The 19,071-nt window shown below is 42.0% G+C and overlaps 1 protein-coding gene across 1 annotated transcript in view; it reads right to left on the minus strand.

Annotated features, from left to right (window-relative positions):
* The window catches only part of ERO1B (endoplasmic reticulum oxidoreductase 1 beta), a 59,962-nt gene extending 57,445 nt beyond the window's left edge, over positions 1–2,517 (minus strand). Inside the window, exon 1 of the mRNA XM_056113574.1 lies at positions 2,247–2,517. Within this exon, the coding sequence (XP_055969549.1) occupies positions 2,247–2,348 (102 nt within the window). The 5' untranslated portion in view covers positions 2,349–2,517. The remainder of the gene's footprint in view (positions 1–2,246) is intronic.
* Between the last annotated feature and the right edge of the window lie 16,554 nt (positions 2,518–19,071).

The following is a 19,071-nucleotide window of genomic DNA, read 5'->3' on the forward strand; positions in this document are numbered from 1 at the left end:
TTTTGAGAGACATATCAAATAACAATAAGATCGTGCATGTTTAAGCATATTACAGATAAAAGTACTAAAATGAGCAAATACCAAAAAAATAATTAAATAAAATGATCAAATACAATATTGTAAAGTACCACTGGAACCAAGAATCAAGCACATTCACTTTTGAAATTTGGCATAATGCAATTTATGACTAAGTACAAATATCCAACCGTTGAATTATACATATTCATCAAAATTTCATTCACCTGGACAGAATAAAAATTTAAGTACAGGAGCAATAAGACATTAATGCAAATAACATTTCTAGTTACTGGTGCCCGAGCAAATCGATGAACAATGGGAGGACAGTGCTGCAGTGCAGACTGGTGACAAAGTACTCAATCTGTTGCTCAAAATAAAAAGAAAATAAGAAAAATCTCAGTTTCAAAACTCTAAATGCAAACACACACACACACACACACACACACACACACACACACACAACCAGTGACTAGAAAATAACTCTGCAAAGACAATTCAGAAAGTTTGCCACCAGTAGACAGGCCCAGGTTTACATTATATAAGAAGTGGGGTTCCAAAAGTCATTTTCCAAGTATAATAACAATATTACATTTACTTACAATGTTTAAAATGTTGATTGGGTGGGGCGTGGGTGAACAAGAGAGATTGTAAAGTGCTAGGGTGCTTGCCTTGGGGTTGATGGTCGATCCCCAGTACCCCATACAGTCCCTTATGTCAGGAGTAAAAGCCCATTGTGGCTCAAAGAACAAATTATAAAATAAACAAACAAATAAAAACAAAATGTGGATTCTGTAATCTGAATTCACATAATCTGAAAAGAGAGAAGGGACTAAAGAATCTGCGTGATTTTTTTTTTTTTTGAGCCACACTCCACTGTTCTTGGAGTGGTGGCAGGTGGGGAGGTGGTGATGCTCCAGGTAGGGTGCTGGGAACTACTCCCTGCGAAGTTGGGGGCACACAGTGCTGGGGATACACCCCAGCCCTTCAATCGCCTCCCCGCCTGAGATTCTGCATTTGTTAAAACAAATCCCTAATCCCAAAACAAAAAGCTTGCTCTTTAATTTTTCGGTTCAACACTGACTTAAAATCTATCCACCCATGGGCACAAATGGCATATTCAGGCGTTTTGAGATTTAGTGCCTAGTGTCAGGGGAGAGGAGTGAACAAAGTAAAAAAAAAAAAAACCAATTAACAAAAACATGTTTGCCCAGCTATCATCTCCATGACCTTCCATTTGCCCGAGTTCCGTGCATTAACTGCCTCAGATGACAGCTCCCCTCATTATCAGTCCACCTGGGGACCCCCCTCCCCCCACCGCCACGCTGCCCAACTCTGCCACTTCTCAGCAGGTGCAGATCAGCCCTGGCACCCACCACCTGGCAGCGGTCTCCTCCAGCTCTACTGAGCCTGGAAGGAAGGCAGCAAACAGGAAGGCGAAAGGTTCAGGCCAGTTGACTCCCTCGATGTCCAGCCCATGGGAGGACGCGGCTGTCATTGACCCTGCTCGGGACCGACCCTGGGCACCAGCTACAGCTCCGCGCCCGTCTGCTCCCGGGGCTCCCCCGGGGCGGTGCCGCCGTCTTGTGGGGGGAGGGGGTAGAGGGGGGGTGCAGAGGCTGGAGCCTGGGGGACCGCGGCGGGACACTCCTGAGCCCGAAAGTTGAAGGGAAGTTCAGCCCCGTCCGTCGCGGACCCCCTTCGGCCTCGGCGGCGGCTGCCAGGCGGCCGCGGGCTCGGTCCCCTCCGCACCCGGCCCGCAGTTCCCGTTCCCCGGCCGGCGCGCTCCTTCCAACCGAGCGGCGCGGATGTGGGGTGTGGGGGTGGGGGGTTGCATGCCAGCCCCTACTCTGCCACGCTCCTTCCAGCAGCAGAAAAGAGGGGGAAGAAAACAGAAAGCAAAAAACAAGCACCTCTGGGGACCCGCAGCATCTTCTTCTTTGGACTGCCCGGGTCTACCCGCCCTCCCCGAGCGTCGCTTCCCCGCGCCCCGCGAGTGGCTCGCAGGACCTTTCCCGGACGAAACCGTCAGGGCAGGAGCCCCCCACCGAGTCCTCCCGGCTCGCTACAAACCTCCTCAGCGCCCGACCGCGGCCCGTTCGCGGCTGCCGCGGGCGTTCGATCGCGGGGTTGGGGCTGGGAGGGGGGATGAGTGGTGGTAGTGGTGGTGGTGAGGGGATGGGGATGGGGGGGGGGGGTACCCGCCCCGCCAGCTCTAGCTAAGGGCTTACCTGGACCTCGACGACGCTCGGGAGGAAGCTCAGGGTGACCAGCAGCTGCACGGCGACCGCCGCCCCCTGCCCTGCGCCGGCCCGCCGGACCCCCCGGCTCATGCTGACCTCTTCTCCCACCGCGGCCGGCCGGGCCCCTCAGGGCCGGGGAACGGCGGGCGGCCCGGGCGACGACCCACGCGGACGGCTCCCAGCGGCCCAGAGACTCCAGGGTCAGAGGTCTGTCTGCAAACCGGCCCCACGCTGGCTGGCTACGCTCTCCCGGCGGCGCTCGGGCGCTACCGGTGAGGCTGGAGAACCCAGCGCCCCCACTTCATCCCTCCGGCGGCCCCGCCCCCCCGGCTTCCACGGCGCCTGGCCACGCCCCCGCCCCCTCCGCGCGCGCGGCCTTGTGGGAGTTGTAGTCTTCCCGCGGCCTCCCGGACGCCTCGTGCGGGAAGGCGGGGCCGGCGGCCGGGCAAACCCGGGAACAACAACTGGGGACGCCGCCCCGCCTCCTCGGGGCCTCGGGCTCGGCGGCGGCCAATAGGGCGGGACCACGCGGGCCTCCAAAACAAGGAGGCTCCCGGCGGGTGGAGCGGAGCGTCTTTCGCCCGCGGGAGGCCACGGTCGCCGCCGCGCCCCCTTCCTGGGCAGTGCGTTGCTCCCAGGAAACGGATCTGGAGGCCTCTTTGTGACTGGGGTTTTGTCGGGGGTTCGGCGACACCACGCACATGCACGGGGCTGCAGGGCTGGCCCCGTTTCTACGCCAGTTTGGAACGGAGGATGGGAGATGTTCGACTTCCAGGGGGAAACGCCTGCTTTGTCTCTGTCCCTTTCTTGGTGGCCCCAAACTCTGCGGCGGGTGTCTCTTAGCTAAGCCACCTGAGATGGAGGTGGAGGTGGAGTCATCCTCTGTCCCACGCCCACCACTAGGTCAACGCAAGCAGACAAGATGCAAGTTCAAGAATGGGGTTAGTGTAGCAGACCCTTGCACGTGGCCGACCCGGGTTTGATCCCAGACACCCCCTACGGTCCCCGGTCCCGGTAATGCATGTCTTCTCTTTCAGACCCTAGCTTCATTACCTCCCTCCTCTTATTCATTTATGACATAACACGCACTTATTCACTTACGCACCTCTATGATTACGTGCGCCCACCGAGATAATCCAGGAGAGTCTCTCCATTTCAAAATCTTTAATCACACCTGCAAAGTTCTTTCTGTCATGTCAGGTAATGTGTTCACAGGTCTCGGAACTGAAGCATGGAACTCTTTGGGGGAACACTTGGTGCTTTCTTTCTCTTGGAGCACTTTCATAATTTGTAAGGCCAACATAATTTGTGGGACCTACACCATCTGTGGGATTGTCACTGTCACTGTCCTCCCGTTGTTCATCGATTTGCTCCAGGGGGCCCAGTAATGTCTCCATTGTGAGACTTGTTGTTACTGTTTTTGGCATATCCAATACATCAGGTGTAGCTTGCCAGGCTTTGCTGTGAGGGCAAGACACTCTCGGTAGCTTGCCAGGCTCTCTGAGGGGGGGTGGGGGTGGGGGGAGGAATGGAACCTGGGTCGCCTGTGCAAGGCAAACGCCCTACCCACTGTGGGACATAGTGCAAAATAAAAATGCAAAACACTGGTTCCAAAAACACTGGAAATTTCACAGACCATGAGAGCAAGAATATTAAAGTATGTGTGATGTTTGTGTCTTGCTAAGCACAAAGCCTGTGTCACAGCACAGGTCACTTGCCAGATCTTTTCACCTTTAGCAACTCCGTCTTTTCTGCCTCCAAATTGATAAAGATCATCCCTGACTTAAAAACAAAAACAATTGAGTTCGATTTTTCCAATGCCTTTTCCATTTCTCTTTTTTTTTTCATTATCAACCTCTTCCATCCTCCCATGCCCTTCTTTCCCTCATATAAATATGCTCTTAATCGTATTACTTGTTCCACTAAAGCTTTTATCAAATCCATTGGACTTTTCTCATGATTCTTTGTCTCAGTACACAATGTTTTGGGTAACATTTACTTCCTGGATGAGAAACGTGCCATAAAAAAGAACATTCCTGGAAATATTTTATTGTTAGAAAAAATGGCTCACAAATTTTCTCATAAATCTCAGGGGCCAGAGACACTACAGCAGGTAAGGCACTTGTCTTGCATGTGGATAACCTGAGTGCAATCCCTGTAACCACATATGGTCTATTGAGGCCTGGCAGGAGTGATACCTGCGCACATAGTTAGGAGTAAACAAGCCCTCAGATCCTTTAATGGAGCTTTAATTTCAAGTCTCATGTCCTCAAATGCTTATAATAACAAATATAGTGGAATCTATGGCTTGTGGCATGAACCTTTCTGATTTGTCACTGAAGAATACTGTGAGTAGTTGATGAAAAGGATGCACTTAAATCCAAGGCAGGGAACACAGAGCTTTTATTCCCTTTGCCTGCCTAATAAATAAATCCAAGAAAGTAATAACAACCACCAACATCCTCTCTTTGCTTTTGTGGGTCTTTGTTTTGTTTTGGGGTCACACCCTGTAGTGTTTACTCCGGGGTCTGTGCTCAGGGATCATTCCTGGTGGGCCTGGAGGACCATATGGTATGCCAGAGATCCAACCCAGGTCAGCCTCTCGCAGGGCTGTACTATCACTCTGACCCGTAGGGGTCTTTTTTATTGTTTTGTTTGTTTACTGACCATACTCAACAGTTGTTGACACAGTTTCTGGAGAATGAATGAAGTGTGTGTGCGTGTGCGTAATGTCATGAAATTAGAAATCATGATTGATTGTTGTGTGATGCTCGCATATGCAAATTCTTTCATACTGACGCCTGTGGGAATCTGTCAGTTAGGGTGTTATCAGGAAACCTTTCTTTGTGATCAGGCTGTCCCTTCTCTTTATTCTTCCATCCTGGCTTCTTTTACCTTTGCCTTCACTGAAATCAATAACACTGAAACCGATATCATGGAGGTATCCGTGGCCAACCCTGCTTCAGGCAGAGCTCCACAGTGACATGCAGTCTGAACCTTTCTTTCCTTAATGCTTGGAAGTTTTAATGAAAGATTAAATAAGATTTAATAAGATTTAATGAAAGATTAAATAAGAAATACTCATCTCCTTTGGTGGCAAACCACAAAAAGTCAGCTTCAGCTGTTTTTCCTAAAAATGGTAAGTGGGAAAGAATAAGACCTAGAACCTGAGATTTCAATACTCACATTTCTGTGAAGTCCATCAGCTTACAGTGACTGAAGTAATTTCTAAGGCACTGCTCATGGACTGATCAATTTCAAAGCTCTTAGTCCTTTGTGCTCCTCTCAAATTTCAGGTTTCTTCTAGGGTTTTGCTTGGAAAGGGGGTGGGGGATTGGAAGGGCAAGCTAACTCCTCAAATGACACACCATAAGATTACATAAAATAAGAAAGCTGTAATCATAAAAAAATGAGTGGTGTTATTATTTTCAGTTACAGATCCTACTGATGAAATTCCCAGCAAAAAGTCAAAGAAACATAAAAAGCACAAAGTTAATAGAAAGGTATGACAAAAGTAACATATTCAAGAAGGCCTGTTTTTTATTGGGGTACTTCATTCACACTCATTTTTTTATTTTAACCTCAGTTTGTATATATGTAATCATAAAATTATCACAAAAATTTATATTCACTGCCTCTTCAAGTGTTTTACTCTCAAATGCAAACAATCCCCTATCACTACTCCTTTAATTTCCCCTAACCTATTTTGTAGTCCTTCTGTAAAAGGATGACCTAATTATCTCAAGATTTATAGTCAGAATGAGTGTCTAGAATTCTATATATGCTCCTACTAACTACAGTCCTTTGTACTGTCAGTCCATTGCTCTGTATTAGGAGTTAGCTTTTCCTTTAGTGCTGTGTGATGAACAGCCGAGTAAAGTTTTATAGGACTCTCTTGTGCTACATTCTCTTTTGTAGCTCAGTTCTAATGAAGAGCAGTCAGTGATTTATTGGTTAATATTATTCAATTTAGGGTCTCAGTATCACTTAGAAGACATCTATCTCAAAACCATTCCTGGATGTGATACCCATGAATGTTTCCTATAGATAACCAGGAAGTGGCTTTATTAAAGCAAGGGATTATAGCTCCCTAAATGGAGGCCTATTTGGGGCTATCAAAAAATTACAGCATAACAAAACATAACAAAACCTGAGAGAATGACAGACTTGTCCGAGGACTGTGTGAAACCAATGACTGGAAATCCATTATTTCAGGAATGTTTCCCCCCCCCCCGCCCCCTTTGAGCACTATTTAAATGTCTCTAGCTAAAGGTTTGTGACGTCAAGTCTTAAGAATTATCTTGAATGGATTATTATAATGCTTAAGAGACTTTGAGAATTAAAAAAATTTTACTAAATATTTACATTTCCAATATATCATCAGATATATTTATTGTGTTTCTTTGATGAACTTGTGGTTTGTTAAACTTGTGATTTCTAATAAAGGAGGACAACACTGATGAATGGTTCTAAATAAAAGTCAAGGTAATGGGGTGGAAATTTAATAACATCAGTAATTTTTACTCCTGATAGCAAGCCGAATTGTGATTAATGAACCTGCTGAGTAATGGCAATCTTGTGTTTAAACAACTGTGTTTGTAGATCGAACAGTGTGTTAACAATTGGCTATGGCAATTTTTTAAAGTACATTTTCACCTGTAACAGTCATAAGGGGTTTATTTTGTGGGGAGGGGTTGATGTTAGGATTCTAGTGAGGGGATTTCATCCCTTTTTCTTTTGACATGTTCAAGAGGGATTAAAAGTAATTCAAATGAAAAAAAACTTGGCTGACCTGTGTGACTTGTTATTATTAACCTAAAGTATTTATTATTTTTCTTTAATATTTACTCAGCTGTGACACTCTCAAGTGTTTTCACTTAACAGCATTAAAACTGATAAGCCCGAGTAAATTAGTTCATTTCTAGAGGAGTCCAAATGGTGATATATGCCCTATAGATCTAACTTTCTTTATAGAACAAACACATTATGGTATCATAGTAGAACCAAAGAGATGGTGTAATCAGGTAGAAAAGAAATAATATAAATAATGGGGGAAACTAGAAACAAAAAACAGCCAATTTCCTCCTCCACCTAATTTCTATAATGCAAAAGACACAGCAATCCATAGACAGATAAAGACAAGATTCTACGTAACTACCTGCATATTAAGACTATCTTTCTTCTAGCCACTCTCCTGCCACAGATAGTCGAACACACAGTGACAGTAGGAAGCAGAGATGGAGGAGGTCAGGGAGATGGATACTACATGCCGTAAGGAAAAGCAGAGAAAGTCCTACACTGGTCTTACATAGTTTCTAGAGAACTTTCTGTATTCATCACTGAGTTTTTTCAAGTTAGTCTGTGCTCCTGTCTTTGAGAACTCTAGTTCTCTTGCTTTTTCCTGAATCCAATCAATTTTATGTCAATTCCAGTCAGTTGCTTCATCTTTACTTTGTGCCATTTTTTCCTCCAAGGGTTTTACTCACGCTTTCTCCCTTCCTCTGCCCTTCACCTCTCTTCCCCACCCTTACATGCCAGTAATATCAGGCCTTTACTTTGCATTCTCTGTCGGGATAGGATCCCCCTGTGTATCATTCTCTCTCTCTCTCTCTCTCTCTCTCTCTCTCTCTCTCTCTCTCTCTCTCTCTTGCCAACATCTTAATTCAGATGTGGATGTTTTTATAGAACCCAATTCAGCCTTGCTAGAAACACATACTTGATGGTCTTCATTGTGTCTTTTTTCCTTTGTTCTATTTGGGATATTGGTACTGTCTCATAAATATATGTTCATTAAGTATCTTCTACATGAGCAAGGTGACCAACTGGAATTGTAGAATGTCACATTAAAAATCTATGCTTTGTAGAAGGAATACCCTGCAACAAAGGCAGGGTGGTATGGCGGGAGGATGGGACGGGGGGGGGGGGGGTGGAAGGGCTACTGGGATCACTGGTGGTGGAGAATGGGCACTGGTGGAGGGATAGGTACTCGATCATTGTATAGCTGAAACCCAAGCATGAAAGTTTGTAAGTCTACAACTGTACCTCATGGTGTTTCACTAACATAAAAAAATCTATGCTTTTTTTTTCTGGGAAAAAAAATGTAATAGATGCAGAGCACACAGTCTGAAAGGCATTTTAAGTACCTTTAACTTCTTACCTCTTCTGATTAGAATTGCTGTGGAATTATCATTGTGGTTGTCCACAATCACTTGTAGGAACAGGAGGGGCCACCATAATAAACTACATTTGGTGTCATTTATACACCACACCAATGTCCCTAGTCTGCAATTGGCACCAGAAAACAGAGAAAATATCAGAAAACAATTGCTTTCAAGCAATCAGAAAACAGAGAAAATATCCGGTTCTTTTAGATATTTTAATTGTTTGAGGGTTATCTTTTTCCCCAATTTTCAGACCCTGTATTTACAATGTCAGGCTGAAGATATAGCTCAAAGGGCCAGGCAACTGCATTGCATGTGGGAGGTCCAGGTTCCATCCTGGGCACCGCATAGTCCCCTGAACAGCACCAAGAGTGAACTTAGAATAACCCCTCAAAACTTCCAGGCATTGCCCCAACACACAGAAACAAACAAAGTGGTCTTAAAATCAAATGTTCCTAGTCTGTGGTGCTTTTTTCAGACATCCTTAGATTATCATAACACTGGAGTGCTAATCTAGTATAGAATACAGTATAAAAGTAAAGACCCTCCCGTTGATCTTCAATTTGCTCGAGCGGGCCCAGTAACGTCTCCATTGGAGACTTTGTTGTTACTGTGTTTGGCATATCGAATACGTCCCGGGTAGCTTGCCAGGCTTTGCCATGCGGGCAAGATACTCTCGGTAGCTTGCCAGGCTCTCCGAGAGGGGCGGAGAAATCGAACTCGGGTCGGTCATGTTGGCTGTGTGCAAGGGAAACGCCTTACCACTGTGCTATCACTCCAGCCCTAGAATACAGTATAATTTACCAAATAATTCCTCTTATAAAGTACCTTAATAATAATTTTATGAGTGGCACCTTTGAAAATTTACTTAAACACGAACATAGATGGTATTGAGCTTTGGGAAATTCTCAACCTTGGATTATAAAACTCAGACTACTAAACAGTGTGTGGAAAGGGGGGAGGGTAAAGAGGTGACCTAGAAGTGACATGGGGCAGTGGTCAAGGTCTTGGGCTCTTCGGTGGTGATGGGTGGTAGTGACATTGTACATCAATATCATAAAGACTATTATAATCGTATTACCTAAGCCATAATAAAAATGATTTTAAAAATCTTATTAGTAAATGTGTAAATAAAATGGAATTATTTATCAAAACAACTTCTAGACTTTTAACAATAAAACAACATTTTAGAAGTCAGATGTCATACTTGTTCAAAGACGAATATTTGCATTTAACCTTCTTCAGAAAACAGAGAAAATATCCAGAAATAAAAATATTTCTCAGTCAGAATAGAGTAATACATGGAAAACAAAGTTTCCTATTCCCTTTCACAATTGATTGCAAAACATACAAACTTCCCTAGTATCAACATCCCAAACAAAATGGTACATTTCTTTTCTTTTTGTGTGGGAAGAAGGACATACCCAGCTATTCCAGGGCTTACTCTTGGCTCTGTGCTCAGGAATCACTACTGACAGTGCTCAGGGAATCATATATGGTGCCAGGGATCAAACTAGGATCGACTGCGTGCAAGGCAAGCATTCTACCCATGGTACTCTTTCGAGCTCAGAATGACACATTTCTTAAATTACACAACACTAAAACACCGTTACCACTCATAATCAATAGTTTACATTAGAGTTCACTCTGTGCTAATTACTCCATATGGTTTGAGAAATAAATAATTATTACAGCACAAATGGCTAAGCGGCTGGCAGCTGGGTTCTTGGGGGTGGTGAGTAAGAATAGTATGCAAACCACCAGTTGTTTTATATGTTGTAGCTCTTTATTTACAGCTATATGAGGTCAACAGCAACTTCTGTTTAGAACAGGTGCCCGAGCAGCTCCCTTTTAGCAGTAGTTTTTCCTTTTGAGACACCAGCAGCTTCTCTCCTGCAGCAGCTTCTCCCAGTAGAGTCTTTCTCTTCCAGAAGGTAATGCTCAGCCATGCATGACCTGTATACTTTAAGTATTCTCACACCCACCCCCAGCCCCCTTTCCTAATTTGATATGTTTGATATTAACAAATGTGCAAAAAAAAACCACATCAATTTACTAGGAAAAATAACAAGGTCAAGCACCTAGATAAAGACCAATCAGATTGCAGGGATAACAGGAAATCAGATTGCCTTTCATGTGCACCACCCAGATGGTATACACAGAGATACCTGCCTCCTTCACTTCCTCAAAAACATAATGAGAAGTATTGACCATTGTAGTAATGTCATGCAGGATAGTTTCACTCCTCTTAAAAGTTCCCTTTGTTCCACCTATTCATTCCTCTTTCTTGTGAAATTATTTTTAAATAAACCACCTACCTTGAAGTTTATGTGACAAATGGAAAACTTTGTATTAGCTAAAATTAAATTTTAACTATGTAGATGAAAACAACGTAGAATATTAAGTTCATTGACTTGAAATGGTTTCTCTTCACTGCATGGTGTAGAAAAAAATATATAGTAAGTAGTGGTGTCTATTTATCTTCTTAAAAGTTAAATGAGTATCAAGTTACTTAACATCTGACCAAAATTCCACATGAGGAGGATTTTAGACCGCAATACTTCCAGGTACCAGGAACTAAGAGACAGTAAAATTGTTTATAAGAGATTCAGATACAACTTTCCGTGGGTAGTTTTATACTGACACCTTCCAGTTCAGGCTTCCTGCATCATTCTATGTTCTCACCTCTGAAGACAGTGGTGAGTGATTCAGACCAGAATTAGCCTGGGATTCTCTGCGGTTCAGCCTGCTGCAAGGTGGTATTTGTGCCACATGGATGGACCAGCTACTATGTACCTATGCAAAGAGGAGAAACTCCAGAGTTTATTTTTTTCCCTAATAACTGCGAAATCTCTTGACTCAGGAAACAGTAATAATGGAAACCTACTAACACAGTCTTGAGTGTCAGTTTCTATGATGCAACAAGGTAAAGCTCTTGCAACAGAGCTAAGTGGATACCACTTAGTAGAGATGTTATAAAGGAATTAAGTAATGAGTGTTAAGGTCAGATTATATATTTTTAGGGGGCTATGCACAGTAGTACTCAGGAGTCACTCCTGACTCCATGTTCAGAGACCACACCTGGCAGTGCTTGGGACACTGTATGTGATGCTGGGATTCTGATCATTGTCTCTGTCTCAGGTGCATGTAATACAAGGGCACCTAGACCACTTCTCTACAAGCTGGACATTTACCTTTATAAACTCCTGGCTTTCAGTGATTCCACCTAAAAAACAGAGCTGTAACAAGACTTCTTTCAACCAGTGCCTAAAAAGCCTTTAACATATTATAATATTTTAGGATAATTCCTTTCCATTTTCAATCTGAACATCAATGTCAGCAATTCAGCAAGTGACCCATTATCCCATGTTCTCACATCTAATAGTCTGAACTGGCAAGCAGCTATAATTGAAGATAGAGTGAAAGGAACAATCATCAGCTATATTTCGTCATTTAAAAATATAGAGTACACATAATAGTGTCTGGAAAAAAGAGATGTAGTATACTGTGACAAAAAATTATTGATGCTTCAAGATTACTAGAAATGAACCCAAGCCAGTTTAGCAGAAGGAGGAACGTGCTAGGAGGATACAGGAGTGGCTTGCCCAAACCACAAGAGCAAGAATACAGCCAGACTGCAGGAAAAAACAAAATCAGAGATAAAAATTCTCAGGAACAGTCAAGTTTCTAATATTTTACCTTATCTAGCTGTCAACATTTTCACTACCCAGTAGCTTTCTCTGCTTATCAATCCACATAAACAGGACATCACACTATTTTTCTCTAAGATTTACTTCTTTTCTATTCCAGAACATGAATATAATTGGTCTCAACTGAAATATTTCGGAATATTCTTGAGTCGAGAATCCATAGCATAAATAACCATGTGTTATAAACATATAAACATAAATGCATTTGTGTGAAGTTTATGGCTGAAAACAGGCAATTGTTAGAACATTTGGTAATATGTTGATCAAGATAATTCAGCAGTATCTTCTATATTTGGGGTCATGAAAAAGGATCATATTTGCAATACTTCCTTTCTGTTACTCCTCTTTCAGGGTTAACCTGTAGTTTCTCAAAGGTATTATTTTATGGTAAAACTGGGGTAAGCATTTTTATTTTGAGCACCTCTATCTAATAAAAGAAGAAAATGGAATTGTTTAAAAGTGACGACTTTTAGTTTGTCTAAAAATAATGAAGGACCATTCCTGGTTTTTTCTGGTTTTGCTACTGCAACACTATATATAGCATCAAGTTTGGTATAAGAACTCTCTTGGTGTTGTTACTATTATACTAAGAAATCAGCAAACTCTTGAATACCTTTGAAGTGAAGGAAAAGAGATGAGTTTCAAGAGAAAGGACAATACAGTGCCCTCAGACACAGACTTAACTTCTCAGCCTTGTTACAGAATCAAATATGTTGTGGTAATAGCAAATGACAATTCCCAGGAGAATTTAATATTCTTAGGGATCAGTGCAACAGAGCAAATGAAAGTAAAACAAATAGCTAGATAAGCATATCTGCATGACATAAACCATGGCATATTTCATCAACCCTAAATAGAGTTGTCAACCAGTTCTTTATACCCATGAAATCAATATTTGCAGAGATGGCCAGTATGTCACTCTCACTAATGTCTTTCAACTTGTATTTGTTGCTTAGAATAGGGTTTTCATTTATAATTGTCTATGAGTCCTTATCACAATAAACAGACATCTTCCTCTTGGCTTAAATTCTTTCTCATATTTGGCACATTAACAGAAATGGTAACAAAACAATTCACTGTTGTTTCAATTTATAGAGAACAAAAATCCTACCAAGAACTACCATGATAAATATTACTTTTGTCTCACTAAGCATTTCTTTTAAGTCTGCTGCTTTAGGTCTTATAAGAAGTCTTAGCAGACACTACACTACTGCACTTACTTTTGCCTTGTACTATTTTGATCTTTTCTATCAACAAATTTTACTCCATGCATCTATGTTCAGGACCCTACTTAACCTTTCCTGTACATTCCGTGAGTCTGTTCTTCTCCAGAGGAAAGAGAAAGTAGTCTTTACAGTCCAAGTTGAGGAATTCTAATATAATCAGATAGAAACTAAAAAAAACAAGAGCTTAGACAAGCAGGAAGAGGAAACTGTCTTTTATACTGAGAGGAAGTTATTACAGCCAAAGGAATAAGAACCAAGTAAAATAAATGCATTAAGAGGGCTAGTGAGGTAATGCTGGTTGATGAGTTGATTACAAAGGATAGTTGAGCTTTCCCCTGTAGCAATTGTAAATTACATTACTGTGAAATGCAGACTAAAAATCCAAGACTCCCTATTAGAACCTTAAAATCAAACTAAAGTGGTAGTATTACAGGCTTCAAGTAGAAACTAATTTAAATGCTCTCTTGGAGAAAAACAATACCGTACTCCACAGGTTAGCCAGTAAGTTTGTGAACTTCTGAACACAAAATTATTGTGTAACATATGGTTAAAGTATTATCAAATTAAATAAAGATCAACTTTTAAAAGTGAATAAACAGGAGTAAGAGCAATAGTGCAGAGGATAGGATATTTGCCCTGCACGCAAATCCCAGGTTCGATCCCCAGCATCCCATATGGTCCCCTAAGTACCACCAGAAGTAATTCCTGAGTATAGAGCCGGAAGTAATCCCTACATGTCACCATATGTGCTCTCCCCCCCAAAAAAAAACCCCAAAAGTGAAAACAAAACCCCAGTAAAGAGCCATAAAAGTTAAAATTTAAGAAAAACAAAAAAAAAATAGTGAAAGATATGATCACGGTTATTTCAAACAATTAAAATGTAAACTAGACACACTGAAAGAATCAGTTAGTCATAAAATAATTCTGAAGAAATAACATATTTTTTAGTGTAGACACTGAAGATGAAGAATATGGAAAAGTGATAAGAAAGATGAAATCTAGAATGAGAAGGTGTACAAACCCAGAATCAAAATTCCAAGATGAAAGCAAAGATAAAATCAAAGAAAGGAAAATTCAGGTAGATAATGAGCAAAGATTTTCTAGAAAAAAGTATTTTTATTCACAAGTGTAGGAACCCCAGTGAATTTCAAGTAGGATGCATAAAAAATGCAAAAATCAAAATGAGTCAGAAGAGAATATTGAAGGCTAGCTAGCTAGCTAGCTAGCTAGATAATTTTGACATAGTTGCTGAGAATATGAAAGGGAATAAAGACAGTCTCTTGAACAAATGGTGTTGGGAGAATTAGATAACCATGTGTAAGAAATTAAAAGATTTTGGGTAAGAAATTAAAGGATATTGGGTACTCGATCATTGTATGACTGAAACGTAATCATGAAAGTTTGTAAGTCTGTAACTGTACCTCAGAGTGTGAGGTAAAAAATTTTATTTTTTTAAAAATAAAAAAAGATTCACATTTTACGCCTTACATAAAAGTCATCTCAAAGCGGATCAAAGACATAGTCTAAAAAGTACACTGAGAAAAATATAGGCAGAATGCTCCAAGACCTAGAACTCAAAGGAATCTTTAATGATAGTGATGCCACTGGCAAAGGCTACAGAATTAAAACTAAACAAATTGGGCTATATCAAATTAAAAAATTCCACATGGCTATATATATACATATATATATATATATATATATATATATACACACTTTTTTTTTTCTTTTTGGATCACACCCGGCGATGCTCAGGGGTTACTCCTCCTGGCTTTGCACTCAGGAATCACTCCTGGCAGTGCTCGGAGGACCATATGGGATGCTGGGAATCGAACCCGGGTCAGCTGCGTGCAAGGCAAATGCCCTACCCGCTGTGCTATTTCTCCAGCTGGAGTGATAGCACAGCGGTAGGGCGTTCACCTTACAAGTGGCCAACATGGCCAACCTGAGTTCGATTCCTCTGCCCCTCTCGGAGAGCCCAGCAATGGGCCTGCTCGAGCAAATTGACGATCAACGGGAGGGCCTTTACCTTTTATATATACACACACATATATTTGTGTGTTTGAGCTAAAATTAAAAGATAGCTAACCGAGTGGGAGAAAATATTTGCACTCAACACATCAGATAAAGGGTTGATAACTAGGATATATAAAGTACCACAAAGCTAAAAAAAAAAATCTAAAACCCCCATCCCATCAAAAGTGGGGAGAGGAAATGAGAAGGTCCTTCTCTGAGGAATACCAACAAATAGCCAACACGCACATGAAAAATGCTCGCTATTCTTATTATTAAGGAAATTCAAATCAAGACCACAATGAGATATCATCTTATCAGTGAGAATGGCACATATCAAAAATACTGGGCACAATCTTTGTTGGCGAGGATGTGATAAAAAGGGAACCCACAATGACACTGTTGGTGGGAATACTGTCTGATCCAACTCCTATGGAGAACAGTATGGATGGTTTCAGTAAACTCAGAATTGAGCTGCCATATGATCCAGAAATTCCACTTTGGGGTATCTATCCTCCAGGATTGAAAACCATTCATTTGAAAGGATATATGCACACCACTATTCATTGTAGCACTCAGTATTAGCTAAGATTTGGAATCAACCTAAGATGTCCAAGTAAGTTGTCCAATGACAGTTAAGTGGGTGATATATATACACACACAATGAAATTTTGCACAACTGTAAGGAATGATGAAATCATGCAATATGCTGCAACATTGATGGAACTGGGAGATATCATATTAAATGAAGTAAGGATAAACACTGGATGATATCACTTATAAGTGGTATTTAGTATAACTGGATCAGAGAATGCAAAGGTTTAAAGGGATCATGCCTAGATCATCTTTGGCCCAGAGTATAGGGAAAATGGGGAAAGAAGTAGAAGGGAGAAGGAAAAGAGACAGATGTGATGCAAGAGTAAAATAAAGTAGCTGAATTTGTTGGGACTGAATCCTTGCTATGTTCAGTCATGGTTTTTATAATTTCCATAGTTCATACAAGTTTTATCAGAGGATTTAACTATTATAAAACACTTCAAAATAATTCAGTTATATATAAAAGGATCCATAATCCAACTTCAAAATTTAAAAACCATAGTTTGCATGAGAAGGATTGCAAAAGTCAGTCCTGTGGGAAAATTTTCCAGAAGACAGCAAACTTTGACGACCTTAAATAGGGACTGAATTGATCCCAAGTGAATGCTTGGTCCCAGGTCAAGAGGCCAGTATAAAAGCAGGCATTTGAGAAATATTTCTCAAAGGAACATGAATACTAGCCATATGAAGAAATTGATGAAACGTTTGTTACATTTGGAGTTTAATATTGTGTTCAATATTCTAGTTGATGAGGTAGGCAGCCAAAAAGGAAGAATGGAATAAATGTATACTCATGGTTCTCTAGCTGCTTAATCAAACAGTATGTTTGACTTTGAATCCTACAATTTGTGTAATTATGGAGATGAGCAACATGGACAAAGTTTATAGAAATAGCAGAGTATTACTCAGTGTAGTGTATAGAGTTAAGGAAATCGTTGACTCTTATTAGTCAAAAGCAGTTTGTGAGAGACAGTAATTAATTATTAGAAGGACTGTTGTTCATGTTTCATTCTTGTATACATGAGTCCCTGGGTTTAAACCCCATTATCATAATAAAATAAAGGATAGGTTGAATGAATATCTTTTTAAATAACAAGTTTGAAGATGTTAATTTTGGGGTCATTTTATAAAATGTCTCCTCTTAGGAGCCAGACAAATATGCTTAGGATCCTAAGATAAACATTCAATTGAAAAGAAAAAGGGAGAATTGAAGAGAGGAAAATAAAAAATACTTTATAATTTTGTAATTCGAGCAAGACTTCATCCTGGCATTGGTTCTATGGATCTAAAGTTGACCAGAGAGGACAGGAACTGAAGTATTCACAGTATCATTGAACGTAGGATAATCACTTAATCACTTAACTTCCTGTTAGTCATCGATTTGCTCAAGTAGGCGCCAGTAACGTCTCCATTTGTCCCTGTCGCGTGCTAGTGTAGCCCAATGTCATCTGTTCGCTCTGGGAACATGAAGAGCCTCAAACCGATCGTTCATGATCTTGATGAAGAAGTCTGACCATCTGGTAGGTGGGCGGCCACGCGGTCTTTTGACATCCCGTGGGATCCAGTCAGTAACAGCTCTAATCCAGCGGTCGTCTTTAAATCTCATTACATGAACAGCCCATCTGATTTTTGACACCTTGGCAAACGAGACAGCGTCCCTGATTCTTGATTGTCGACGGATGTCGGAACTCCAGATTCTTTCTCTCCTTTGAGTGAAATGTGATATTCCAAGCATAGCTCTTTCTATTCTTCTTTGGGAGACCTGAACAGCGTTCTCATCCTGTTTGCATAGGGCCCAGGTCTCTGAGGCATATGTTAATTCAGGAAGAACAGTGGAATCAAAGAGATGTGCCTGGAGCTGGAGGTTCTTCGTCCTCTTAGCTACTTCTTCGACGTTCTTGAAGGCGTTCCAAGCCGCTCTCTTCCTCCTGCGCAGCTCGGGTGCCAGGTCATTTGTCATGTTGACCTCTAGACCTAGGTACACATAGCTGTTGCATTCGGAGATGGTCGTTCCATTGAGAGCGAATGGGGCGTCAGGAACGAGGCTGTTTCTCATAAACATTGTCTTTGTAAGATTCAGCTGTAGTCCTACCTTTCCACACTCACGGTCAATGTCGGCCAGCATTTGTGCCACTTGGCTGATGTTTGGTGTTATTAAAACAATGTCATCAGCAAAGCAGAGGTGGTGTAGTTGCCGACCATCTATCTTCACTCCCATTCCTTCCCATTCCAGTCGTCGCATGATGTTCTCGAGGGTGGCACTGAAGAGTTTTGGTGAAACTGTGGAACCCCTCTCTTGACATCAATGATTATTTCTTTGTAGAATGGTGCGATCCTGGTAGTGAATCCGCAATACAGCTCACTGAGGATCTTGATGTATTGGGCTTGAATGCCCTGATTGGCTAGGGCTTCAATGACCGCTTCCATCTCAACAGAATCAAAGGCCTTCTTTAAATCAATGAACATTAAACAGAGCGGCATCTTGAACTCCCGAGAAACCTCAGTGAGCTTGGTTATCATGTGGATATGGTCGATGGTGCTGAATCCTTTGCGGAACCCGGCTTGCTCGCATGGTTGTACTTCATCTAGTGTTCTGCCAATCCTATTCAGGATGACTCGAGTGAACAACTTGTAGATGACAGACAATAGGCAGATCGGGTGATAGTTGCCAATGTCATGCATGTCTCCCTTCTTGAACAGTAGTACGGTCCTGCTGGTTTTCCATTGGGACGGAACCTTGCATTCAGACAGGTAAAAGTAAAGTAAAGTAAAGGCCCTCCCGTTGATCATCGATTTGCTCGAGCGGGCCCAGTAACATCTCCATTGGAGACTTTGTTGTTACTGTGTCTGGCATATTGAATACTCTCGGTAGCTTGCCGGGCTCTCCGAGAGGGGCGGAGGAATCGAACTCGGGTCGGCCATGTTGGCTGCGTGCAAGGCAAACGCCCTACCCGCTGTGCTATTGGGCTGGAGCGATAGCACAGCGGGTAGGGCGTTCGCCTTACACGCGGCCAACATGGCCGACCCGAGTTCGATTCCTCCGCCCCTCTCGGAGAGCCCGGCAAGCTACTGAGAGTATTCGATATGCCAGACACAGTAACAACAA

Source organism: Sorex fumeus, unplaced genomic scaffold (genome assembly GCF_029834395.1).
Source record: "Sorex fumeus unplaced genomic scaffold, SorFum_2.1 ptg000021l, whole genome shotgun sequence".
Taxonomy (NCBI): Eukaryota; Metazoa; Chordata; class Mammalia; order Eulipotyphla; family Soricidae; genus Sorex; species Sorex fumeus.